The sequence below is a fragment of the Spinacia oleracea genome, chromosome 6 (assembly GCF_020520425.1).
Source record: "Spinacia oleracea cultivar Varoflay chromosome 6, BTI_SOV_V1, whole genome shotgun sequence".
NCBI classification, from domain to species: domain Eukaryota; kingdom Viridiplantae; phylum Streptophyta; class Magnoliopsida; order Caryophyllales; family Amaranthaceae; genus Spinacia; species Spinacia oleracea.
This window is the reverse complement of record NC_079492.1, coordinates 11883430-11910186: the sequence shown is the minus strand read 5'-3', so window position 1 is coordinate 11910186 and position 26757 is coordinate 11883430. Positions and strand designations below refer to the sequence as shown.

The 26757-nt window shown below is 36.5% G+C and overlaps 1 protein-coding gene and 2 long non-coding RNA genes across 13 annotated transcripts; 1 reads left to right on the top strand and 2 right to left on the bottom strand.

Moving 5' to 3' along the window:
- Positions 1–471: 471 nt before the first annotated feature.
- On the bottom strand, positions 472–11251 carry LOC130464029 (uncharacterized). 10 transcript variants are annotated; one of them, XR_008924323.1, is made up of 7 exons: positions 10902–11250; positions 9322–10687; positions 8531–9219; positions 8273–8331; positions 7811–7998; positions 897–1047; positions 472–803 (listed from the first exon to the last, which is right to left on the bottom strand). It is a non-coding gene; the product is annotated as an uncharacterized lncRNA (long non-coding RNA). The 10 variants fall into 10 exon arrangements; XR_008924324.1 differs by having other exon boundaries at positions 7811–8331; positions 8531–8618; positions 8712–9219; XR_008924320.1 differs by having other exon boundaries at positions 7811–9219; positions 9322–10135; positions 10613–10687; positions 10902–11251.
- A 1231-nt stretch (positions 11252–12482) lies between these two features.
- Positions 12483–25492, bottom strand: LOC110776348 (uncharacterized). The gene is made up of 8 exons (XM_021980903.2): positions 25446–25492; positions 25249–25341; positions 25051–25157; positions 23535–23752; positions 23338–23430; positions 23140–23246; positions 15540–15968; positions 12483–12721 (listed from the first exon to the last, which is right to left on the bottom strand). The coding sequence occupies exons 3-8, from the start codon at positions 25151–25153 to the stop codon at positions 12694–12696; spliced, it is 978 nt and encodes a 325-aa protein (XP_021836595.2). The 5' UTR covers positions 25154–25157; positions 25249–25341; positions 25446–25492; the 3' UTR covers positions 12483–12693.
- Positions 16533–21528, top strand: LOC110776346 (uncharacterized). 2 transcript variants are annotated; one of them, XR_008923599.1, is made up of 6 exons: positions 16533–16794; positions 17113–17167; positions 17762–17920; positions 19877–19981; positions 20554–20884; positions 21233–21528. It is a non-coding gene; the product is annotated as an uncharacterized lncRNA (long non-coding RNA). The 2 variants fall into 2 exon arrangements; XR_008923598.1 differs by having other exon boundaries at positions 16536–16811.
- Positions 25493–26757: the final 1265 nt, after the last annotated feature.

The window sequence follows — 26757 nt, the reverse complement described above, 5'->3', positions numbered from 1 at the left end:
TACTTATATCTTCCATTTCTTATTATTTGACACAATTTGATTTTGACACTATTCATACTCTAATTTATATTTCTTTTGTTACTTATACTCACTCCATATTTAATTGAAAGATACACTTCCTATAATCAACAATGTTTAATTCACTACACCAAAATAAGCTTTTAATAGCGCTTTTTTTAAAGAACAATAGCGCTTATAAAGTGCTGTTAATTATGGGTGCTGTTAAAAAGAATTACAGCGCTTTTAATAAGCGCTGTCAATGCTACCCCATTTAGCAGCAATCAATATATAAGCGCTGTAGATGTTCAATGTAAGGGAACTCTAAATTCCTGATTTTTTTGATATTAGAATATTAGTTACCGTTGTTATTAACCTTTTTATATGGGACTATTTACTGACTTAATTTTGTTTTTAATAATTTAATCAACCAACGAAACTTGCAATTCGAAATTAAAAAAATAGATATTCTAATGCAAGATTTTAAAATCCATTAACGACAATATACGACAAAAGTCCTATCATTCTTAATTATATCAAATAAACTTTTCATAGAGTATACACGTTCTTGTACACCATGGGAAAAACTACACACAAAACACAAAATAAGAAAATGACCCGTCCACTGAGTTGTCACTTCGTTGATTTGATCACTAGACCATTATTTTGAAATATACATCTTCATGAATGCTTGTGATCGATGTTCTCCTATCACATTATCCACAATCAATCTCTTAACATAGATAATATCTTCCAGACTCGGGCAAAAAGGACGAACCTCGGTCGAGAATGAATAAGAAAGCTGACTGGAAAACAAAATAACATGAAATAAGAAATAACTCCAGAAAAATAAGCATTACAATGGGACTTAGAATAGCAGGGAAAAAAACATGATTTACCTGCATAAACCCTTAAAGACTGCTGCAAGGATATCCAACATATTTAGGCACAAAACAGAAAGTTGCAGGTGTAGACACCTACTTTTGTCCCCATTCCCGAAAGGGAAGGTTCGATGATAAGAACATAAATCTCCACTTGGCAACGCATCTCCTATAAAATAACGAATCTCAAATCACCCTTTCATTTCAGCCAAAGGTTCCATTTATAGAAACCTGCTAAAAATAGTAGCTGCCGTAAAAGGTAATTGCTAAAAGTAGTAAGAATAAAAAGATAGAAACCTGTCAGAATTAGGTGTTGCACTCCAACATAAATCCTAAAAGAGATAGAAATTGTAAAAGGAATTCTATTCCTATTGCAATTCGATAAAAGAGTTAACGTATTAATTAAACTCATAACGAACCTAGAGTTCGTAAAGGGCCCAGACGCATTCCGTCGTAAATTGGTACGCACCAAATAACTCGGATTAAGTCTCTTAATGGAATCCGTACTCTAGAGTCCAATCTGACAAAGAATTCTGCCCAGATCCTATTTTCAACGCCCAACCCTGGGCGCCGAAATCTTTGACGCCCAGTGCTGGGCTCCGAAAATACCTGGGACGGATTCTTTTCCTAATCCGTTTCGTATTCATATTCCTGAAAATCTATCTTTCTACGCCACTTTTTCCTATAAATAGACCCCTAAAGCCGACGTGAAAAGGACAACAGAGGACACAATTCCATAACCTGAGTATTGACTCTAGCCTTAAGCCTAGCCTCACGCTGCGAAATTGATCCGGAGTTCTGTCGTAATCGACCCAAAAGTCGAACAGAACGCATCATGTCCCTTGTAGCTGATGAATTAAGCCTAAATACTGGAACACTGCTTAGAAACTCGAGGTTCGTCAAATAAAAGGAGAAATAGCAAAGCCAAGTGGTTAGTTTTCTGAGAACCGTAACGCACCTCTCAAGGGTGCGTTGTAATGTGTCCCTCATATGATTTAATCGCTTTCATCACCCTTTTATAAAATTGTTGAATTATTAACTTGATTGGTCTATCACGCCTAATAAGATAATACTTTGGACAATTGAATTATCATGCTAGGTACCTTAAATCAATCTAAATAAGATAATCACGATCGATTTAGTGTTATGTGTTGCATATTGCTAAAATCAATTCAGAATAGTTTAATAGTTTAACGCATGTCCCTTCAATTATTTATGATGAGCTAGTAAGGATAACCTGCCTCTGGAGTTATCGATGAGCACTCCTCTCGGTAGTTACAGTCCCCCGAACTCTCAATCTATGCCCTGCGGGTGTACGTTGAGTGATCCCCACACCAGGGATCACAAAGGAACCTATGGCCGTCGTGGTCGAACATAATTGCACTCCCTTTATGTCACGATAACCGGGTTTTGTCAGTTTTTCTCATTGTCGTTAAAAACTGAATGGCAACTCCTATATTACTAGTCGATTGGGTGTAAACTCACATGAAATCTAACTACACTTGATCTGACGACGTCACGCCTACGAGGGACGAGGTCATGCATTAGCCTCGTGCTTTTTCGACCCCTCACAGTTCTGGAAAAGATGGCCCTAAAAACCTAGAGCACGTGCCACACGGGCACAAGTAATATCTTGACGCCTGCACCTTGGCTTCCAGCAAATCCTTAGACAGCATTCCAAAAATCGTAACAGTATTTTGATTCACTCATGTAATCCTGTACAAACCCTTCTATAAGTCAACTTATCTATGACACCTCGGATTGTACACAGTAGGACTCGGATTTCAAATAATTTTCAAAGACTTCTTCGAACATAATAAAGTGCCGTTGGTTTAAGCTAAGTATGCGTTTATCTCGATGTTGCAAGTGAGTCAAAAAATTTTCTAAACATGATTATATGTAAAGAAAGGCACCTAGCTTTTGGTCAAGGCACACTTCAACATGTGACTACCTTGACCATGGCAATGTCGCACAATACGACATTTACAAGAGAAGTAGCAAATCACTACTCGAACGTACCTCGCACTAAACGAGTCTGGTTCGAACTATTCATGATCCATGTCACCATGAATGCATAAAAACGTATACCAAGCATTATAGCACCAACCCAATCCCGTAGCTACAATTGGGGGCTTGAGAAAAACACTCTAAAAATGCTCGAAATGACGATTTTATCGCAAATTCTCGACGCTAATGCTATACACACGTCATAGGGGCACAATCCTAAGGTTTAATCGTGTAAAACGAACCTTAGAATGGCTACAACCCCTCCCAAATTCTAAGCACTACTTAGAATATATAAAGTCACCCCACTAACAAGGGTAACTGAAAATCGCGAGTCACCAAAACTCCGATCAAACTACTGCACATAACGCTCGTCCTACAAGCGCCCGTTACACAGTCTATGTCGTTCCGAAGAAAAAGCGAAAGAAAAAAATCAAGGATAAAAATTAAAAAAGAAGAAAGAAACATCTATGAATCCTCGCATCGAACGAAGTAATAAGCCGTGCACACCCGCGCAGAAGGTGCTACACTTGTTCAAGCACCTGAACGAGGCGTGATGAAGTACTCCAATACAAAAAACAATAATAATATCCCAACACCTGGAGGAATGATCTAAGACACGCTGTTAGGCCACACAAGCCTACGTCGCACCATAACTTTAACCATCTCACGGTACAAGTCTAAAAAAAAAGAGTAAGGCATATTGCACTAATGCAGGCACGACCAAGAGCATGTGTAAAAGAGGCAAAGACTACTTATCGCCCAAATTCAAAATGCAAGCCACACGACTTCTACATTAAGGATTAAAGGTAGCAAAACATTACCTACTACGGAAGGGATAGCTCGCGCCTACACGAGCGGAACCCCAAGGCATCTTTCTCGAAAGAACCTACAAAAATCGTACGCCAAAAGGAAGCATCCCAACATGCATACTTGGGGGCTCCAAGCTACGAAACGACCGTAGCAAAATAAAAAAATCTCAAAGCAAATGTTTGAACGATCAAAAGGGCACGATGCTTGAGCCCACTTCATGAATGGGCCTGAACCCTATCAAGCTTCTAAGAAAACTATTTAATATCAGTCATTGCTCAAAAAAAAATACTGATTCAAGCGAACTGATTAATGGACCGCACGCAACGGCCATTCTATGAACGCTCGTTCGCACATACATTCTAAGTATCGAACATTCACGAACACGTTCAAAAGAAAAAATATACGATCAAAGTCTTACGCCTCAAGGCATGTTCCTCGGGCCATATAGACTCGCCCAAATATTGCAATAACGGTACGCCTTAAGAGCAACAGTTCCTTTAAGTAAATCGCCCCAAAGAGACAAGCACTGTAGTCCACAAATCGGCTACGGCTTCTCGAGAAATCATCACGATCACTCAACTCATTGTGATCTCTAAATTCTATGTTCCAAAAAATAAAGAAAAACAAAAAGAGAAGAGAATACGTAGAATTTTCAAGTGAAATAAACAAACGAACAAGAGGCCAACTGTGTCATCAAAAGACCAGCCCAAACAACATTTTCAACGCCCAACCTAGGGCGTGAATTATTTCAACGCCCAGGCCTGGGCGCCGAAAATGAACCCAGGCTCAAAAGAAGCCCTGATTTCCATAGGGCCCTGTCGTATCCATTCGACTCGAAAGTTGCCGATTTATTTACTGAAAGTCGCACCTCACAGCTTCGTTAAGAGTAGCACACCACTACAAATATCGCTCGCACTTACGAGCACGATCCCAAATACGATTAAGGACATTACAAAATGTGTATCCCCAAGGAACCTTTTTGACAAGAAATGACCGTCAAGCACGAGTGCTTGGGGACTCGAAAGAAAAAATATATTTCAAAAGAGAGTATGCAAAGTTAAAACAATATTCCCAGACTACGCTGTACAAAGTCCCGTGTTTGGATAATCTCAAAAGATAAACCGGATTACGACCTCAAGACAAAGGTCGCTGTTGATACTTATACATAGTCCCCTAATCAAGGACCTAGGTAGTGGCAAAATTGAGCCGTAAAGACTAGCCCAAAACCATAAAAGATGATGACCACGAGACAATGGTCTGTCTAAACACGTTGTCAACCCACATTCAGGTTGCAACTAAATCCGAGCATCCCTCGAAAGAAAATGAATTCTTCAAAAAACAAAAACAGGCTCGCCATCTTCAGCCGGCGGGGTCTGCGTCACTAACCGCGCAGGTCCTCAGTTTTCGAAAATGAAAAGAAAATAAAATTCTTCAAAAACAAAAACAGGCTCGCCATCTTCAGCCGGCGGGGTCTACGTCACAAACCACGTAGGTCCTTATTTCCAAAACATCAAAACAGATTCGTCCACTTCTATCGGACGGGGCGTCCATCCTCAGCAGACTGGCTCGCCCACCTTCAGCGGGCGGGGTCTGCGCCACTAACCGCGCAGGCCCTTAGTCGCTGCAACGATAACTTTTCCTGGTTTATCTTTTTCCAAAAATCAAAAGATGGTTTATCTTTTTCCAAGAATCAAAAGATGGTTTATCTTTTTCCAAAAATCAAAAGATGGTTTATATTTTTCCAAAAATCAAAAGATGGTTTCCCTTTTCCAAAAATCAAAGGATGGTTTATCTTTTTCCAAAAATCAAAGGATGGTTTCCCTTTTCCAAAAAATCAAAGGATAGTTTCCCATTTTTCAAAAATCAAAGGATTGGTTTTCCGTTTTTCCAAAAAAGAGCGATGTGCTGGATTTTCCTTCGTTTTACGTCCTATAAAAACAAGGGGGTTTTCTCGTTTAGCTAACCCTGAAAATGAGAATCTTCAAAAATATTTTTATCTCGTGATTGGGCTTGGCCAGGCCTGGTTACACTTTATAGCTTTGATTTCGAAAACATCTGTAGATACTTCCAATGACAAAGTGAGGGAGTTTCTATACATCTTTAGATACTTCCAATGACAAAGTGAGGGAGTTTCTATACTATTGGTTAACAGATTCCAATGACACGTGAGGAATGTGTTAACACTTCAAGTGATGACCCTTAAGTCAAATGTTATCACTCAGAGGCTCGTGAGACCCTCGCAAAACAGGTCACATACACCATGGCTTGTATGACACACTCCGTCCAGTAGTTTGACCATTGTCTCATCTCGAGAATCAGTCAAAGTGGGGGCTAACTGTAGACATCTACTTTTGTCCCCATTCCCGAAAGGGAAGGTTCGATGATGAGAACATAAATCTCCACTTGGCAACGCATCTCCTATAAAATAACGAATCTCAAATCACCCTTTCATTTCAGCCAAAGCTTCCATTTATAGAAACCTGCTAAAAATAGTAGCTGCCGTAAAAGGTAAGTGCTAAAAGTAGTAAGAATAAAAAGATAGAAACCTGTCAGAATTAGGTGTTGCACTCCAACATAAATCCTAAAAGAGATAGAAATTGTAAAAGGAATTCTATTCCTATCGCAATTCGATAAAAGAGTTAACGTATTAATTAAACTCATAACGAACCTAGAGTTCGTAAAGGGCCCAGACGCATTCCGTCGTAAATTGATACGCACCAAATAACTCCGATTAAGTCTCGTAATGGACTCCGTACTCTAGAGTCCAATCTGACAAAGAATTCTGCCCAGATCCTATTTTCAACGCCCAGCCCTGGGCGCCGAAATCTTTGACGCCCAGTGCTGGGCGCCGAAAATACATGGGACGGATTCTTTTCCTAATCCGTTTCGTATTCATATTCCTGAAAATCTATCTTTCTACGCCACTTTTTCCTATAAATAGACCCCTAAAGCCGACGTGAAAAGAACAACAGATGACACAATTCCATAACCTGAGTATTGACTCTAGCCTTAAGCCTAGCCTCACGCTGCGAAATTGATCCGGCGTTCTATCGCAATCGACCCAAAAGTCGAACAGAACGCATCCTGTCCCTTGTAGCTGATGAATTAAGCCTAAATACTGGAACACTGCTTAGAAACCCGAGATTTGTTAAATAAAAGGAGAAATAGCAAAGCCAAGTGGTTAGTTTTCTGAGAACCGTAACGCACCTCTCAAGGGTGCGTTGTAATGTGTCCCTCATATGATTTAATCGCTTTCATCACCCTTTTATAAAATTGTCGAACTATTAACTTGATTGGTCTATCACGCCTAATAAGATAATACCTTGGACAATTGAATTATCATGCTAGGTACCTTAAATCAATCTAAATAAGATAATCACGATCGATTTAGTGTTATGTGTTGCATATTGCTAAAATCAATTCAGAATAGTTTAATAGTTTAACGCATGTCCCTTCAATTATTTATGATGAGCTAGTAAGGATAACCTGCCTCTGGAGTTATTGATGAGCACTCCTCTCGGTAGTTACAGTTCCCCGAACTCTCAATCTCTGCCCTGCGGGTGTACGTTGAGCGATCCCCACATCAGGGATCACAAGGGAACCTATGGCCGTCGTGGTCGAACATAATTGCACTCCCTTTATGTCACGATAACCGGGTTTTGTCAGTTTTTCTCATTGTCGTTAAAAACTGAATGGCGACTCCTATATTACTAGTCGATTGGGTGTAAACTCACAGGAAATCTAACTACACTTGATCTGACGACGTCACGCCCACGAGGGACGAGGTCATGCATTAGCCTCGTGCTTTTTCGACCCCCTCACAGCAGGCATACAAACTCTTGTTGTATTGCAGTCGTAAATGGCTGTAAGGTGTCTGGCAAAGACCCATTGACCATCAATACCCTTCTGGTTATGGCCAATAATGGACAAATAGGGACTTTTACCTGTGCTTTATCGTAAAAGAAAATGATACTCAAAAGCGGTGATTACCAGTCGTCCACAAATCTTAGACAAAGTCATTCGAAGTCATCATCCTTAATGTCTACGACAAAGATAAGTACACATGATTATGCATCTACTAAATTCTTTTATAAAAACAATTATTGCAGAGCTACCTGAAGGATAATAGTTCGTGAGCATGATGCAGCAACAATGCACAAGTGAAGCAATGGATGATATTAGCATATCTGGGACTTCTCTCCTATGTTTAATGAAGGACGATGGAGGGTCTTTTCCTGGCAGAACCAATTATGTAACAGCCTCTATAGTCTATACGTCTTGTTTCTGCAGCATAACCTTGAAGCTGTTATTTAACAACAAAACAAAGTTAAAACAAAAAAAAGAGGGAGCAATTGATTAGTATACTTTCTTCGAGGCCTTCTAAAGTGTTATTCAGAAGATCAATCAAAGATAGTAAAATCTTTTGCATCATCAAAGACCAGCTACCCTCATCTCCCTTCGATTTAGGAAGCGAAGCTAAGAAATGCAATAGTTTCTGAATACGTGGACAAAAAAAGCAACTATCAACTAAATCCAGCCAAAACTAAACTCTAATATGACTACAGAAAGTCCCACACCTTCAACACATTGGCATTGCAGTTAGCAGACATGATTTTGACACAATAATATCTTGAACCTACAAATTAGTTAATGATCAGTTTCCCACGTGTAGCCTAGACAGAGATCATGAATATTGTAGCATAATCTCTCAAATAAACTCAAAGTAGTCCAAAAGTAATCTAAATGAAGAGACTAGTTCTGAAAATAATCATTCACTACAAGTGACATGCCCTTAGATAACAGGAGAGGTGTAAACTAACATTTGACTGAATTACCATATCAAGCTGGGTATAGGTCCTTTCAGAGTTCAGACCTGCACTAATTTGCAGTTCCCCATAATACCACAAAAATTTGGGATATAACCTGTACTCTCCAAGTAGAAAACCAACTTGTAAATCAAACGACAGGGTAAAGAAATATCATAATTAAAATCGTCATAGAATGAATGATACATACATGCACGGTAAATTTTCCAGAGTAATTAGCACTAGCAAGCTCATAAAGGTCTCTGATAGATTTTACTCCATGCAATGGATCGAGCTCAGCACCAGATTCTTCCATATCAGAGTCAAGGAAAACCTATCCCATATGTGCATCACCTTCCATTTGGGTTTGACCTACTGCAAGTTTAAGGAAATGATGTGTACTACTAAGCTAGCGTATTTCTACATAGAACTATAAAAGCGATTGTTTTAGCAACTATAGACGTCCATGTTACCGTGAAACTTATTGCTTTATCAAGCCCTTTAATCTTCACGAAAGAAAGACATCTAGACGCCCAAGGACAAGGATATATATATATATATATATATATATATATATATATATATATATATGGTATCATCCAAACTCGGGCAAAAAGGTCGACCCTTGATAGATCTCTTGAAATAAAATTACAGAATCTTGAAGGAGATCTGTTGAAAGCACCAGATTTTTTTCGTCTCATCAACTGCATATTTGATTTCTGTTGAAATAAGTAAATTGTCAAAATGTGTTTTATTAATAATATCCCTGCACCATCCAAAAAGCAAAATAAACAAGGATTAAAATGTTATTAAAATCTTACCTTGGTAAATGAGTGGTCACAACCCTCAAAACTGCATTTTAGTACGGTGGGTAAGTGCTCCCCATGAGTTAAGAGGTGACACTTGCAATTTTTCCTTGGGCGCTTGGAACCACAAACCTCACAGTTTACATATTGGTGACAAGATCTGATATGAGCCTTGAGGCACTCGACATTTGAAAGCGGATTTATATAGCTAGGATCAGCACAAAATGATCCTGATATTTAAAGTCTTAGGCTTAACCTGAGCAGTGACTAGATACAGGTCATATATTATACACATATTGGGGAGGAGAAAAGATATGTGTCTCATACGTGACAGATACTATACACATAAACTGCACATAACCCTCAATCTTTCAAGATCAATGCACTTTATTCTTCATTGTTATGGGGCAATCAAGTTTAACAAATTAGAATCATTTGTAAATGAATACCTTGGTTGAAATCTTGCACCGAGGAAGCAAGAAAGAGATCATGTAATGTACAGTGTTTACAATGTTAAAATCACAACTTTGCACCATAAAACCATTATTGTACACTAATCAGAAACGCAAGCAGAGAATAATAGTTCACCATTAGAACTTAAAACTTATTTTAATGGTTTATAAACACTTACCCTGACCTGCAAGATCTTCTGATGTTTCTCCTTCAAAGAAACCGTAGAACTCTCTCCCGACAATCATTGGTTAAACATATGTGCAGGAGACAACATCCCCGACACTAAACAAATTTGCCTTTCCGAACAGGAATACAGTATTGCAATGTTTTTACATGAGCTTGGCAGACTTCTTGGCAGCATTACGGTGTGTACCCCCTTGAAGGTAACATATTACAAATTTTATCTCTTGGCATAAATATGAAAATACCAACTTCAATAGTTCGTATTTTATATTATGATAGCAACTGGTCCCATTTGTGTTTCACCATTGTCAAGATGTTCGGAAGCAATGACCAAACAGACTCGGGACTTGCAATAATAAGAAGGAACTAAAAAACCAAATTCAACTAGATAGCTACTTCGTGACACATGGAAAAAGTTCATGACAACCATGTCTACACGGTAGCTTAAAATCCACAGACATTGATACACCGGTTAATAACATTAAAGCTACACTAGGAAAGCCATGGGTTAGAAGATGCGATGACATTAAGAGAGGCAAAGACACTAAGAGAGGCAAAGACACTCATATCTCTGGAAATCAATAGTTACAGGATATAAATAAAATCATAATCAAATTCACAGGTTCCATACAAACGCTATTTTACAAGATTGATGATAAATTAATTTTACCTGCATTCCGAGATGTAGGACACTCCTATCTTCTCAGCTCCCTCAAAACCCTCTTGGACTGCATCCTCTTAAAACCTAAAAATTCATTTGATCAAGTTAGATCTTAAGGTAAAATCATCTAACAAAACTTGTCAATATCTATAAAATAAGGGAAAAACACCAAATTCAATAGAAGTAAACCTACATATCACAATTCAACTGTAATTCACACAAGCAAAATTGCAAATTCCCAATTCATAAACCTATAAACTCAAATTAAATTGATAATTAAAAATAAATCCATACTCACAATTCACAATTTATAATTTATAATGCACAACAAATTTCTGAGCAATTTAACAAGAAGAAGAAGTAATCCAAATCCTGCGCAACTGAATTTCGTCGTCGTTGTATAGGTTTGTCGAAGGTGACGCTAGCAAAATCACAAATAAACTCGGCCAATTTCGAAGGGAATTGATCGACGATTTTGAATTGAAAGGAAATCTTAAAATTTTGGATTGGGGGAATTGGAATGAAAATATTAGTTTAGGTTTATGGAGAAATTTTTGGTGAGATGAGAATGAACCGCATACAGGTAGGCGGTAAATTGGATTTTTTGTGTGTTTTTGTGTGTGTAATTTTCTTTTTCCTTTGGGTAAAGAGTTATAGAGTACGTTTCAACAACACACTAATAATAAATGCTGTATTATACTAATCTAGATTGAAAGTGCTATTAAACAGCTATATTTCATAGCGGTAAAAAATAAAGTGTTGTTATTTGATCAGCGATTTTTCATAAACGCTGTCAATTAGGCGCTGTTAATTACCCATTTTGTTGTAGTGATTAAAAGACAGAATTCCTATTTTTGGCTTGTCATGATCCCCACTTCTAATTATATTAATAATTCTCTCCCTTTTGTGATCCCCACACATACTCAAATCCTCTTTTTACTACGGAGTACAATAAATAATTAACCAACTATCAATTTCTTAAAATAATGATAACTCAATACCCCACTTTTTTCTTATTTTAATTCACCCTTGTAAAATTTAGTGTTGGTGAAACTGTATCTTTTAATTAAATACGAAGGGAGTACTTAAGAAAAAAGAGAAAAAACATAGTCATATGAGTTCTTATTAGATTTGTCTCTAAATATCAACTTTTTAAAGTAAATTTTGTGCGATTAATAATTGAAGATATTACTGTTTGAAACCGTGTATTGACAACTATGCACTACAAGAAAAACATTTGGGCAACGAAAAATGTCGTCGCCCATACATAGAAATTCGTCGCCCTTATTTTGGGGCGAATATTTTCTTCGGCCCAAAGGTCGTTGTAATAGGGTCGAGGCCCTTGCTGCATATGGGCGTCAAAGTCACTTGTCGTTGCACATAGTGTGATTTATGCGTCGAGACAAATTCGTTGCCCAAAGTTTGTTTTGGACAACGAGATGCATGTTGTCGTCTATATTGTAAACTAATGTGCAACGAAGTTAAGTGTCGTTGCCCTATGTTGGTGATTTTGTACAACGACTCACATTTTCGTTGTCCATAAGTCAATATGTTTGGGCAACAAATTATCCTTTTCGTTGCCTGTAAACTGTCAGTTGGTGCGACAACTGTTTGGATTCCGTCGCCCAAATGAATCATTAATTTTTTAAAATGTAATTTTGTACAACAATATTTTTGGCGCCCATAGTATTATGGGCAACAAAACCTGTTGCACATAAGTTTAAATCACGCGTCAAATTAATAATGCTTGTATGCTACACATAATTTTCGCCCATGCATGCGTCTTATAAGCTAGCTACATACCCCGTATATGATTTCTTCTCTGTTCATATATGTGCTAAACGATTAATGAAAAAAATGGACATAAAAAATAATTTTGAATAAAAAGTACATATTTATATAAATAAAATAAAAAAAAAATTCATACATTTCACTCTAACATTGTATGCAAAAGTTTGGAATTAAACTAAAAGTTTGGATATATATCTAAAACTAAAAGTTTGGAATTAACACTAGGTGTAGTCTAAGGAGTTCATATACGGCAAACTCGAATGCTCGATCATATTTCAAAGAGCTCTCCTCGACCCAAATTAGGACGATGTTCTTGATCCATTGTTCCTGATAAGATAAAACGACAAATTAGATACTTGTGTGATTAAAAAATTGATAACGAATCTAATCTTTAGCATAAAATTCAAATTAACGATTCAAGTATATCTAGATGGTATGAACACAAATTTCTGTTTATTTCTCAAATACAATAAATGAAAGAATCGAAGAGATTATGGCAGATCATGTTCACCAATACACAATTTTCGGAGATCTTTACCCAAAGTCAACACCTACTTCACTATCTGTTTCCTTGCATATTAAACGTTTGTGCTTTCGCCAATCAATAAAATATCTGATTTTATAGGAACATCAAAATACTGCATAATTTTCGAATCAATCATACATTACAGTTTTATACATTTACATAATTATAATCATGAATCACTCCAAACTAATTATGAAATCTTTATACTATAAAAAAAAACTATGGAATCTTTATCTAATACAATCTTAGTATTTACCAAAAACCTTGCTCTTAGAACTAAAGAAAACCATCATGAATCACTCCAAACTAATTATTCAATCTTTATCTAGCTAATTACTCCAAACTAACTAATATGACACACCTAAAACTTGTTCTTAGAATTAAAAAGAAAACCATCAAGAATCAAACCAAAATACTATACTCATTATCATTAGAGTGTTAGTAACTCAGGTTGGGCCACCGGATTATCAGCAGGGGAAACAGACTGCACTGCCGAGTACGCTTTTTTTAAAGTTGGTATTGATCTTACAGATGCGGGGCATGGTAAGTGCTAAATCAGTTTCGATTCATGCTAAATAGATATGTAATATGGTGATTTTAAAGACATGTGTGACTTCCAAGCATTGTTGAAAGAATCAAAATGATAGCTGATCCAACTTATTGATTCATGAAGCAAAATAGACTGGAATGGTCTGTTCTTCCTATCAAATTAGCATGTTTGACCAAAGCAGCTGAAGCTTTAAAGAACTGGTTTCAACAGACCATGTTCCATTTTGTGTGTTTGGATTAGACGCTATGCAAAAATTCAAGTTTCAAGCAAATAATGTGCCTACGTACTAGAAAAGGGAGGCCCTGCAGAGAGCGCTGAATGGGATGAGAAAGCTAGTATAGAGGCTGTACAACAACATGAGCATAGGCAGCAGAGGCCTGATGCAGTGCAGCAGAGGCACGTAGCTGACAGACAGCAGCAACATGGGGGTCAGACTGCAGGCGCTGCAGAGATTTGATGATGTGCTGTAGACAGGGCCAACCGCTGCAGAGGCGCTTGCAGGAGGTGCTGCTGAGGCGCGTGCAGGAGGCGAGGCAGATATAAGCGCTGATGCACTGCAGAAGAAGGCACAACCGACAGCTGGTGCAGGTGCAGAGCTCATGACTCAGCAACATCAAGAAGCGATGTCAGATCAGTAAATTTTTAGTTTTACTTATTACTTCGATTAGTTGATCACAAATGATGTATCCAGTTATTTAATTGGACGTAAAATTTACAAATGTTTGAGATCGGATAGAGCACACATATGAACTTCAGTATGCAAACAAAGAATTAAAAATTATGCGTTGAGGAGGCTTAAGATTGTATTTTCTATTTTATTTTATATAAGATTAAATTTTTGCAAGGAGAATAAAATTAAACGAGTTACCTCTTTTTTCCTTTTTAATTAATTTCTATTTAATGTTCACCTGTAAAACTTTATACTCTGTAATCAATTTGTGCTAATGAAAATCTTTGTAATTTTTTAAAAATATAACTTAGTTCCTTTAAATTTACTGAGCATATCTTTTTAGTTTTCACCATATTAAACTGATGCTGTTACAGATTCTAAGCATTTAATTTACATAGCATGGTGGTCAATTTAAACTGATATTACCTAACAAGGGATACTAAGAGGCCAAGACCTAGTGGATATATGACTTTAGGCGAGCTCCTTAAGAAGAAAGCAATGGAAGAGGTGAGATTTTTGATGCTCGTTTGGGATGATAGGACTTCGATAAAGGGCTGAAGGAAGGCGGATAAATGGCCACCCACAATGAAGGAGATAACAAACTTTTTGCCAGTACTAAAGTACAGTGGGAGGAGTTTTACTCAGAACAAGTTAAAAGTAAAAGAAGCAACCCTGTGAAAGTGGATTGGAAATGGATAGAAGGAAAAACTGGGACTTTTTTTATGCAGGTACAGCTGGAATACAGAGATGGAGAACATCATGGAAGACGAGATGACAGCTTGCAGGAAGGAACAAGCGAACCTAAGAGCTATTGCAGGATTTTTGTCAACACTTTATGCTGATGATTTGGCCAGGTGTAGCACTGTTAGCCCTGATACTTAGAAAATCGTTTGAATATGGTCTGTAACTTACTCTAGTGCAACTTCAATTTTTGTCCCTTATATGTTAAAAATAAAAATAAGCTGGACAAGGTAATGCAAACCAAAAATCAAGATCAATGGAAGATGACTTTCATACTTCGTCACACAATTCTGGACTAAAGTCCCAGCAGTAGCATATTCAATTATGTCATAGGCTCATAGCCTCAGGTTGAATCCCACAGAAACTGAACTATCCCAGCAGTAGTTTCATCATCAAAATGCAATATAAAAAGTGTATTTGGTAACCTTACTAATGAATATATCCATGGAAGATGTAGGGAGTAAAAGTTATAGGAAAACCAATGAGGATTCAGGTGAAAGGGTACTTGTCCAGCTTTTATGTCATTCTTGCTATCATATCACAAGCATTTGCGGGGTAAAAATTGATCAAAGTGAAAATAAGAAAAAGAAAGTCTTGGAAGCATAAGCGTTTTTTCTAGTCAATGGCCTAAACGACAAAGAATGCAACAAAAATTTACCTCATGTCCTCGAACATTTTCAGCATATCTTCTCTCAGTTTCTGTTCACGTTCAATAGCTTCTTTGTTCATTCTAGCAAATTCTACTTTAAGCTCCTCATTGGAAGCTTTGAACTCCTCATTAGATGCTTTAAGCTGCTCATTTGATACTCTCAACTCCTCATTTGATGCAGTAAGTGTGTCAACTTGGGTAGAGAGCTCCACTCGTTCATTGTTCTCTCCATTTCTACCTTTTTTAGGTGGTCGAGCTCCAGGACCAAGTCCTTTTAAATACCCTGATTTAGGTTTTAAAACCTTAATGTAAGCATCTTTGACACTGAGTGTATCCTTACCATGCTCCTCAATCTGAGTTTCATGAAGTTTTTTGAGTTCTTCATAAATTTTTTCAGCAATTGGCTCCCAACCAGAACCTCCATCCTTTTTCTTATGCCTAGAAAATGAAATTTGCAATTTATTAGAACTATAAGATAATACTTTACAAAACAAACAACGTAATATATCACTTAATGGACATTAGCTCACGTATATAATTTAATGCATCAAATCATTGCAACCAGGCATGGAGATCGTGCAAAACATTTAGCCCAGCAAAACATAGCATCACGAAAACAGCACCAATACATTAATCTGAATTTCAAGTCTGTCTGGCGTCGTTTGTAAATATTTGTTAGAAACAATTCCCTTACAGGGGTTTTGAGGTGGTAACGTAATATGTATTCCAGATACTATAATCTGCCAATTAGTTATCATTATGTTTGGTAAAATATATAAGGATTGAGGCGTAAAGGATGATTTTGCATGTTACTTTGCAGAGTCTTGTTTATTATTTGGCTGTAATTGCAGATAACACATCTTTCGATGTAATTTCTACGAGGCACTACTATAAAATGCATGTTTTTTAGACGCTTTGCGCTCGACGCCCAGGGTACAGCGTTAGGCTAAGATTATATTGTCCGCTCTTTCTCAACGTCGTTCGCTGTCTACTTAAAATCTAGTCAGTTTTCTACGTCGAAACGTCACCTGCTTTGCACGTGGCCTCACTTGACAGGGTCGGTGTTCACATTTTGGGAAAAAAACCCGCCCCAAGAATCTTTCTCTCTCTTAACAGTCTTCTGCTCTCCTCTACTCACAACCCTAACTCCTACAAACTCTCTCCCTTCTCATCAAGAAATTTCTAGATCTACTCCCACTCTAGAAGATTATGCCTCAATTTTAAGAAATACGATAAATTTCAAACATAATTCAAAGACTTTGAGGTATTCATTATGTTCTGGTATGTGAATTGAACTCCGCCGTTTACATTTGTTTCATAATCGTCTATTTTATCTCTCTCTAGTTCTTTGTCAGATTAGTTCTCTTGACTTCATATTCGATTACTGTTGTGATTGATTTTGGTACATTTAAGGGTTTCTACACTTTTCATATGTTTTTCGTCAATATGTTTTACTGATATTAATTTCTCTAATTTGTATTTTAAGTTTAGTTTGTTGTTTGATTGAATTTAGGGTAATATAGGACTAGTAATTTGATTTGTGTTAATTAATTTTTCTAAGACGTTATTTGGATTTCTATAGGATGTGCAGACCGCCGACACCGCTGCAAAGCTCTTTGTGTCAATTGAGATCCAGGGTATTTTTGTTTCTCCCTCTTCTCATGTTAGGTTTAGTGGTTGTTTCGATTATTATTGAGTTAAGTTCTTGTCTTTCGATGTTTTCTCGCAATTTCAAGCTACGTACTCTACAAATTGTTATTTTCAATTCTAGTTTTATTGATACCATGGAATATACTGCAGTTCTACCATTTATAGAATTATGGAAATGTCGATTAATTTGGTTAATTTTATGTAGGCTTGCAATCTGATCTGGTTCTAGAAGTATAACTTGAGATTGTGAACTTCTTGAGTTGAACATCATGGTTATTGTTCTTTAATAGTGATTAAAACCAGAGATTGTTGTTTAATTATGAAATATATCTTATACAGTTATACCATACCAGTTTAGACTATCGAATTATCTACATGAGTATCTCATTAGCCTCCCCATGTTTTTTCAGAAGAGGAGATTGTTTCCTTGTCTTTGCCTTAGAACTAGGTTGAGTATATTGCATTTGTAGTTGTTCCTTGAAGAAATTTCCTTGAGATATATGAAGTGCAGATCCATATATCAGGTGCAGATATATCAAGTGCAGACGACTAATAGAGCATAAATTTTCATTTTTTCTTAGGTAATTCAACCCTGTTGGTGCTCATGAAAGTAGGAGACTTGGTGAAGATCCTAAGGGTATCCCGAACAGCCTTATACCTTAAATACAACAGGTTGTTGTCGGCATACTACCTGGGCTCAATGTCTAAGCATTGACTATCCTACAAGGGATAGTATAGCGGTATGTAGTATGTTATATGATGTTTCCTAATACTGCTCTGGTTGTTAATCCCTTGATGTGTTCTACCAAGTTAATGAATCAAGCCATTGATTTAAACCCTTAAGTTGCCTAACTCTACTGGTCTCGCTCAAGTCAACACCAATCTCTTCGATTTCACTGATTTTCTCTTTATTGATTGATTTTTGTGTAATTCTTGGTTAATTGTTTAATTTAGGGCCTGTGGATCTTCTACGTTTAAATTTTCGACTTGTAGGTTAAACGATAGAAGTCTTAGTTTTCTAAGTACTTCCATGAGCTTAATTTGTTTTGTGATTTGCTCTAATTTTTTAATTCTATTTGCAATGTTGTTTGCTATCTGGTAAACCTTGTTAAGAGCATGAGTCTGTGTTGTTATGGCTGGATGGGTTGCTTTGTAGATAATAAAGGTATGGATGCTGAAAATATGGTCATTATTTTTATCAGTTAATTATCTCTAAAGTTTTAATTCTCGTTTGCAATTTTGTATTGACTATTTAATTTTGATTCTGGTACTCTTCATGTTCATTTAAAAAAAAAAATTGGGGAGAGTTCAAAATTAATTTGTTAAAAAGTAAACCGGAATGCCTCCTTAATCTACTTGTAACTTTTATTTCCAGAGAGTTCAAAATTAAGAATGAAGTATAGCCTGGTGCTTTTGGGTAGGCGTCAAATTCAGATATTAGACTCATCTTAATCATATGTAATACTCCTCTTATTTTGTTATCATACACTAGCTTATTCTGTATTTTTATGGCTAATTACTTATTGAGAAATGTATTAAACAAGCACGAAAACAAGGCTGATGAAGGCACTGAACCTACTTCTTTCTTTTGTACTTACCCTAAGGCCAATACTGAGATCAGTGTTGGCTTCCAAGTACCCACACACAATTAGATGTGACTGAACCTATTGCTTTTGCAGTTTTGCCTGGGTAACATCTTTTGGGGCATAAGGGATAATCTTTTTAATAATGAGCAGCATTAGGAAAACAAGAGTTTGGCCAAAACTTGTATTGCTTACAAGTAAGCAACATCTTCAAGTTTATAAATTCACAAAATAAGCATTAATCTTTTGTAGACAGGAAATCAATTAAATTTCAGGAACATTTCTGCAACTGTTCTGATTTAGACAGGTATGATTATTGATCTGTTTAAATCTAGGTGCATTGCTAACTTTGAAGTTGTAGAATTACAGTAGAAATCATAGAGTTTGGGGGGGTAGAAATTGACTATTCTGGATAAGTTGGTTTGTGTTAATACCTACACCTCTCAGAAGAATCCCCCCCCCCCCAATATTCTATGCCAATTTATAAAACATGACAATCTGCATATTAGCTCTTTTCAAGGAATGCAATTTTCTCATCTCTGTGAGCCATAGCCCAAAAGTATTAAACTAGTTGTCTAAATCTCTTTCTTGAGCAACCGAAGATCTTTATAAAAGGGGAGATAAGAAATTATTACAATCTGCATACTTAAACATAATACTTTACATACTATGAAAGTTTGCTAAATTTAAGGTATAGCGCTCAACCTTTTGGTATTTTTTACTTAAATCTGAATCTCGATTGCTGGTATGCTTGAGTGGAGTTGTGGACAGGTGTCAAGTCGCTTGAATGCCCTAGGGTACGTTCATATCTCTCTTCCTAACTGATCTCAATAATTACTTTTATGCTCCAGATATCATATGATTATTCGATACGTAATCTTTAATTCCTCTAGCTTCCCAGGCATAATAAATTATGCTTGATACCTTCCCATGCCTGTTCATTTTACCTAATACTCTTTGCGATGAATCTGGGTTTAATTCAGCTAGCTTTCGAGGCCTGCGATTATGCTTGTTAACTTATCATGCTTGTTCATTCCCAGATACACTTGGGAATAAATCCAGATTTTAAGATGATGACTTCGCACCAATTAATTCTAACTTTTTATCATCTAGGTGATGTAAAGGTTTGTTGCAGCCAACCCAGAGCAATTTTGATGAGTGAACTAATGCAGAAAACAAACAACCATTACAAAATAAGGTTAAAGAGTCTATATTTTAGTAAGTTCCATCTCTGCATTGATTTTTTTTTTCTCCTGTTAACAGAAAGCTTCAGTTCTAACTACTTAAGCATATCAATTTAGTGGTTAAGATGTTTAGTGTAGGCCGTAGGGTGTCAGTTTTTCAGGGTGTTTAATTTGGTGGTGGAGGACGGTTCTTGTGGATGTATGCTTGCGTAATGCTTTGAGTGCTGGAAATTTATTTTTCTTCGAATTGGGAAAATTTGGAGAGGAATTATCTTGGAAAACAGCAGCTGCTAGCCTCAAGGTTTAGCCAGTTTCCTAGTTTAGACTTTAGACAGTTTAGAGTATCTGTTGTTTCTGCAGTTTCCTTTCATTCAAGTATCTGTTTATCAAAGTTAATGTAAGTATGTGACAATTGCTGATAAAATAAATTTATCGCTGTATCACACTATCACAGTAGAAGATGCAAAATTCTACTTCCTTTTGGTCTTCATGATTTTTATGAAATCGTTATGGCTTATGGGAAATAAATGAATCATGTCATTATGGATGCTTTTGTTTCTTTGTTTTCTCATGTTTTCCTTTTTCTGTGTTTATCTCTTTTGCAAGACATACTTTTTTCCCTCCTTTTCCGGGTGTAGGATTATAGGGTAAGGAGAGAAGAAGAAGCTGGTCGGTAGAGATTCAGAACTTAACAAATAATTTTTTTTATCCATGATCTTGGTTAACATTCAAACAACAAATTCATCGCTATCATGTGTAATGCAGGGTGGCTTCTACTGTCGATGTTGTTTTCCTATCATATCCTAATGCATTGCATCTTCTTGGTGCTTTTCCATATGCAATGAAGCAATTTGGGCTCTCCGCACCAGTGTATGCAACAGAGCCAGTCTATAGACTGGGTCTTCTGACTATGTATGATCACTATATTTCACACAAGGTAAAAGCTATCTATCTCTTTGCCAAGTTTATCTCCCTCTTTCACTCCCACTCTCTCTAATTAGCCGTACTAATGTCATTTTAGGGAAGATTTAGACGTTTGAGAAGAAAACTAGTACTCGTGCAAGAGGTGGTTATCAGAAGACCTATTCTGTATACTAGAAAATCTTATTATTATCATCTGTAGTATGAAAAATAAAGTTGATAATTTGATAAGTAGGAAATCAACCCTTGTCTTTTATTAGAGTGGGCATTTATTATTTCATTGTCGTTTTGGTTGATTTCCTATGATTGGTGATTATTTTGATTTCCGACTCATGCTTATTTCATTTTGTTTTTTTCTTTGAAGATCGTCCAACGTGATAAGGAGCAACATACGAAGCTTTTGAAAGGAGAAGGAAAGGGATTTAAACAATGAGAATGAAGGCCAAGATACTTGAGCTTATAAGCTACTACCTCCATTAGATCCTAGTTTTTCTAGGCTTTAGTTCTTTCGGATTAGAAGATACAATTAATTTTTTAGTAACATCTATGTACTATGGATATATTATGGTTAATTAGTAAAATTTTCATGTACTATGGATTTTAATGTACTACGTACTTCTACATTTTACGTCGATGGAAGAACAATTATTCAAAATACAAGTTTCATGATTTATTTGCTTTAATTTTAATTTTATGATGAACAAAGATAATTTATTTATAGCGAATATATTGGTGGCATAAAAAGCGAAGTACAAATAAATTTGGACGGTTTTTGATGTCGTGATGTTAGGCTCATGTAGAATTTAAATTCCTGCCAACAAAAGTTTTTAGACGCCTTTAAGCGTCGAGAACACTAAATAGTAAATGTTTCACAAGGCGGGAAAATAGATGTTCTCGACGCCAAAAACAAATTTCTGGACGCCTAAAAGCGTCGAGATTCTCGACGCCAAACAAGAAATGTGGACAACAAAAAGCGTCTAGATTGCCGACGCAAAAAAGCGTCGAGAACATTCTCGACTCACATTTTCTCGACGCTTTGGGAATGCGTCAAGCACAAATTTCTCGACGCCTTTCGGCGTCGACAAAAGCCTAAAAAAGCGTCCTTAAAACGCGCGTTTTGTTGTAGTGAGGGAAGTTCTTACATAATCCATAATCTTTCCTTATGCACACATTATTATTATGGCATGCTATTTTTGTACCCTGTGAATTCTGAAGTAACATTTTGCTTTTTGTATGTTTGAAGGATGCCTACATTCTGTCAGTTATAAAGGCTTTGATTTGTTGGGTAAAGTTGTTAGTGGCGGTGGTGAGTACCAATGGAAGGAATTCATGATCAAATTTGAAGAAGATGCAGAGGATGTTAAATTATTTTGTACTAAATTAGTTCAAATGGAAGTCTGCCCTTGATAAAGTAAGATGTATGCTAGAACGACTCAAGAGAAGGAAATCATAACAAGAACGACCCTTAACCATAAACACCAGCAGACCAGCTAGGCAATTAATGCAAACATATCACGGACTCAGTAAACGAAGCTTCAGTGAGTTTCCTTCTCTTCACAGCAAAGTTATCTTTAGAATACAAAAAACTAAATAAGAAGGGACTACTTTTGCTTAGGTTATCACTTATATCAGATTGTCTATTCGGACTGCTTTTGCTCAGGTTAGCACTTATATCAGATTGTCTATTCGGACTGCTTTTGCTCAGGTTAGCACTTAGAACTTCTTTTATCTGGCATTAATCCAACTTGTTTGCATAAGTCCTTGCCTGAACTGTATACTAGTCAACTGCAAACCAATAAGTTTCAGCAGATGTTACACTTCTATCATTAGTCACTAACTTCCAGAAATATGTTTAGGCACCATCCTATTCCCCTATAGTACTCAGTATCCAACTTTCTGAAAAGCTATATATTCTTCTATATCCTAAAGATGCAACACTTTCATTAGACAGAGGACTCCATATAAATCAAATTAAATTGTTAATTCCTACATCCATGAGACCACATTCAAAGGACTGTAAACTTAATGCAGTCTGGAAACAGGAATACATTTTCAAAATAAAGCAGATGGCTTGTTGCAGCTTAAATACAGGAAAACAATTTCTTTTCACGAAGAACAAATAAGGAAAATAAGTTGCATCCAAGAAGATTCACAGATTTCGTTGATCCTTGAAACCAAATTTAAAGTAACTCACGTAAATATAGTCTGATAATGCAGTTAAATTACAACAAACTACAGGTTAAATGGTATGACACAAGAAGTTCGACTTACTTTTTGGTCTTCTCAAACAATCTGAGATAGATGGGTTCTTGTTCCACTTCAACAGGTTCTGATGATCCTTCAAGATCTTGCGTGGAAAACACAGGTGGCTCATTCATCTACATGTAATACAATAAATAATTATACGTCATGTATACCAATACAAAATTACATTGCAACCTACTAATAGACAATTCCAAAATTACACACCATGTCATAGCATATTCTTGTTGTACACCTTGAACCATTGGCTGGTGTTTCCGTTAGCCTTAGCTTGTTCTCTGTATTAATTTTGCTAATACGCTACAAGTGGCATATGTAAGAAATTCAAAAAACAAATCTTAGTAAAATAATATAGTACGATTACAAATTAATAAGTAAATTAAACACATGGAAAAGAAATAAACCTCTTGTTTAGGACTACCCCAGTACTCATCAACAAACCAGACCCATGCTTCCTTATCAACAGTCGAAGGTTTATTGGCTCTTGCCTGTGCCTTTGTCTTGCCTCTATAATGTGCTTCCTTGAGCCTGAATCTCCAATGTCTATATAAAATAGAGCACTGAAAGCTCAATGCTTCAACTACATTAGCACCACCAACCTTCTCGGGTAAATTATACTTCCCTGCATGACAACCATAAAAAATATTCATATAAATTCAGAACTTTTAGATATTCTTGTGTAACATGCAGAATGCGTCGAGCACAAATTTCTCGACGCCTTTCGGCATCGACAAAAGCCTAAAAAAGCGTCCTTAAAACGCGCATTTTGTTGTAGTGAGGGAAGTTCTTACATAATCCATAATCTTTCCTTATGCACACATTATTATTATGGCATGCTATTTTTGTACCCTGTGAATTCTGAAGTAACATTTTGCTTTTTGTATGTTTGAAGGATGCCTACATTCTGTCAGTTATAAAGGCTTTGATTTGTTGGGTAAAGTTGTTAGTGGCGGTGGTGAGTACCAATGGAAGGAATTCATGATCAAATTTGAAGAAGATGCAGAGGATGTTAAATTATTTTGTACTAAATTAGTTCAAATGGAAGTCTGCCCTTGATAAAGTAAGATGTATGCTAGAACGACTCAAGAGAAGGAAATCATAACAAGAACGACCCTTAACCATAAACACCAGCAGACCAGCTACGCAATTAATGCAAACATATCACGGACTCAGTAAACGAAGCTTCAGTGAATTTCCTTCTCTTCACAGCAAAGTTATCTTTAGAATACAAAAAACTAAATAAGAAGGGACTGCTTTTGCTTAGGTTATCACTTATATCAGATTGTCTATTCGGACTGCTTTTGCTCAGGTTAGCACTTATATCAGATTGTCTATTCGGACTGCTTTTGCTCAGGTTAGCACTTAGAACTTCTTTTATCTGGCATTAATCCAACTTGTTTGCATAAGTCCTTGCCTGAACTGTATACTAGTCAACTGCAAACCAATAAGTTTCAGCAGATGTTACACTTCTATCATTAGTCACTAACTTCCAGAAATATGTTTAGGCACCATCCTATTCCCCTATAGTACTCAGTATCCAACTTTCTGAAAAGCTATATATTCTTCTATATCCTAAAGATGCAACACTTTCATTAGACAGAGGACTCCATATAAATCAAATTAAATTGTTAATTCCTACATCCATGAGACCACATTCAAAGGACTGTAAACTTAATGCAGTCTGGAAACAGGAATACATTTTCAAAATAAAGCAGATGGCTTGTTGCAGCTTAAATACAGGAAAACAATTTCTTTTCACTAAGAACAAATAAGGAAAATAAGTTGCATCCAAGAAGATTCACAGATTTCGTTGATCCTTGAAACCAAATTTAAAGTAACTCACGTAAATATAGTCTGATAATGCAGTTAAATTACAACAAACTACAGGTTAGGTGGTATGACACAAGAAGTTCGACTTACTTTTTGGTCTTCTCAAACAATCTGAGATAGATGGGTTCTTGTTCCACTTCAACAGGTTCTGATGATCCTTCAAGATCTTGCGTGGAAAACACAGGTGGCTCATTCATCTACATGTAATACAACAAATAATTATACGTCATGTATACCAATACAAAATTACATTGCAACCTACTAATAGACAATTCCAAAATTACACACCATGTCATAGCATATTCTTGCTGTAGACCTTGAACCATTGGCTGGTGTTTCCGTTAGCCTTAGCTTGTTCTCTGTATTAATTTTGCTAATACGCTACAAGTGGCATATGTAAGAAATTCAAAAAACAAATCTTAGTAAAATAATATAGTACGATTACAAATTAATAAGTAAATTAAACACATGGAAAAGAAATAAACCTCTTGTTTAGGACTACCCCAGTACTCATCAACAAACCAGACCCATGCTTCCTTATCAACAGTCGAAGGTTTATTGGCTCTTGCCTGTGCCTTTGTCTTGCCTCTATAATGTGCTTCCTTGAGCCTGAATCTCCAATGTCTATATAAAATAGAGCACTGAAAGCTCAATGCTTCAACTACATTAGCACCACCAACCTTCTCGGGTAAATTATACTTCCCTGCATGACAACCATAAAAAATATTCATATAAATTCAGAACTTTTAGATATTCTTGTGTAACATGCAGAATGCGTCGAGCACAAATTTCTCGACGCCTTTCGGCGTCGACAAAAGCCTTAAAAAGCGTCCTTAAAACGCGCATTTTGTTGTAGTGAGGGAAGTTCTTACATAATCCATAATCTTTCCTTATGCACACATTATTATTATGGCATGCTATTTTTGTACCCTGTGAATTCTGAAGTAACATTTTGCTTTTTGTATGTTTGAAGGATGCCTACATTCTGTCAGTTATAAAGGCTTTGATTTGTTGGGTAAAGTTGTTAGTGGCGGTGGTGAGTACCAATGGAAGGAATTCATGATCAAATTTGAAGAAGATGCAGAGGATGTTAAATTATTTTGTACTAAATTAGTTCAAATGGAAGTCTGCCCTTGATAAAGTAAGATGTATGCTAGAACGACTCAAGAGAAGGAAATCATAACAAGAACGACCCTTAACCATAAACACCAGCAGACCAGCTACGCAATTAATGCAAACATATCACGGACTCAGTAAACGAAGCTTCAGTGAATTTCCTTCTCTTCACAGCAAAGTTATCTTTAGAATACAAAAAACTAAATAAGAAGGGACTGCTTTTGCTTAGGTTATCACTTATATCAGATTGTCTATTCGGACTGCTTTTGCTCAGGTTAGCACTTATATCAGATTGTCTATTCGGACTGCTTTTGCTCAGGTTAGCACTTAGAACTTCTTTTATCTGGCATTAAGCCAACTTGTTTGCATAAGTCCTTGCCTGAACTGTATACTAGTCAACTGCAAACCAATAAGTTTCAGCAGATGTTACACTTCTATCATTAGTCACTAACTTCCAGAAATATGTTTCGGCACCATCCTATTCCCCTATAGTACTCAGTATCCAACTTTCTGAAAAGCTATATATTCTTCTATATCCTAAAGATGCAACACTTTCATTCGACAGAGGACTCCATATAAATCAAATTAAACTGTTAATTCCTACATCCATGAGACCACATTCAAAGGACTGTAAACTTAATGCAGTCTGGAAACAGGAATACATTTTCAAAATAAAGCAGA

Bases quoted from the DNA above. Each gene is read 5' to 3' on its own strand.
- LOC110776348 (XM_021980903.2), bottom strand. From the start codon at position 25,153: ATGAGCCACCTGTGTTTTCCACGCAAGATCTTGAAGGATCATCAGAAC. The intron at 23,247-23,337 runs GTGTGTAATTTT...TATTACATGTAG, and splicing joins CAAGAATATGCTATGACATG to ATGAATGAGCCACCTGTGTT. The intron at 12,722-15,539 runs GTAAATTTTTGT...TTATCTTATCAG, and splicing joins AAAATGTTCGAGGACATGAG to GAACAATGGATCAAGAACAT.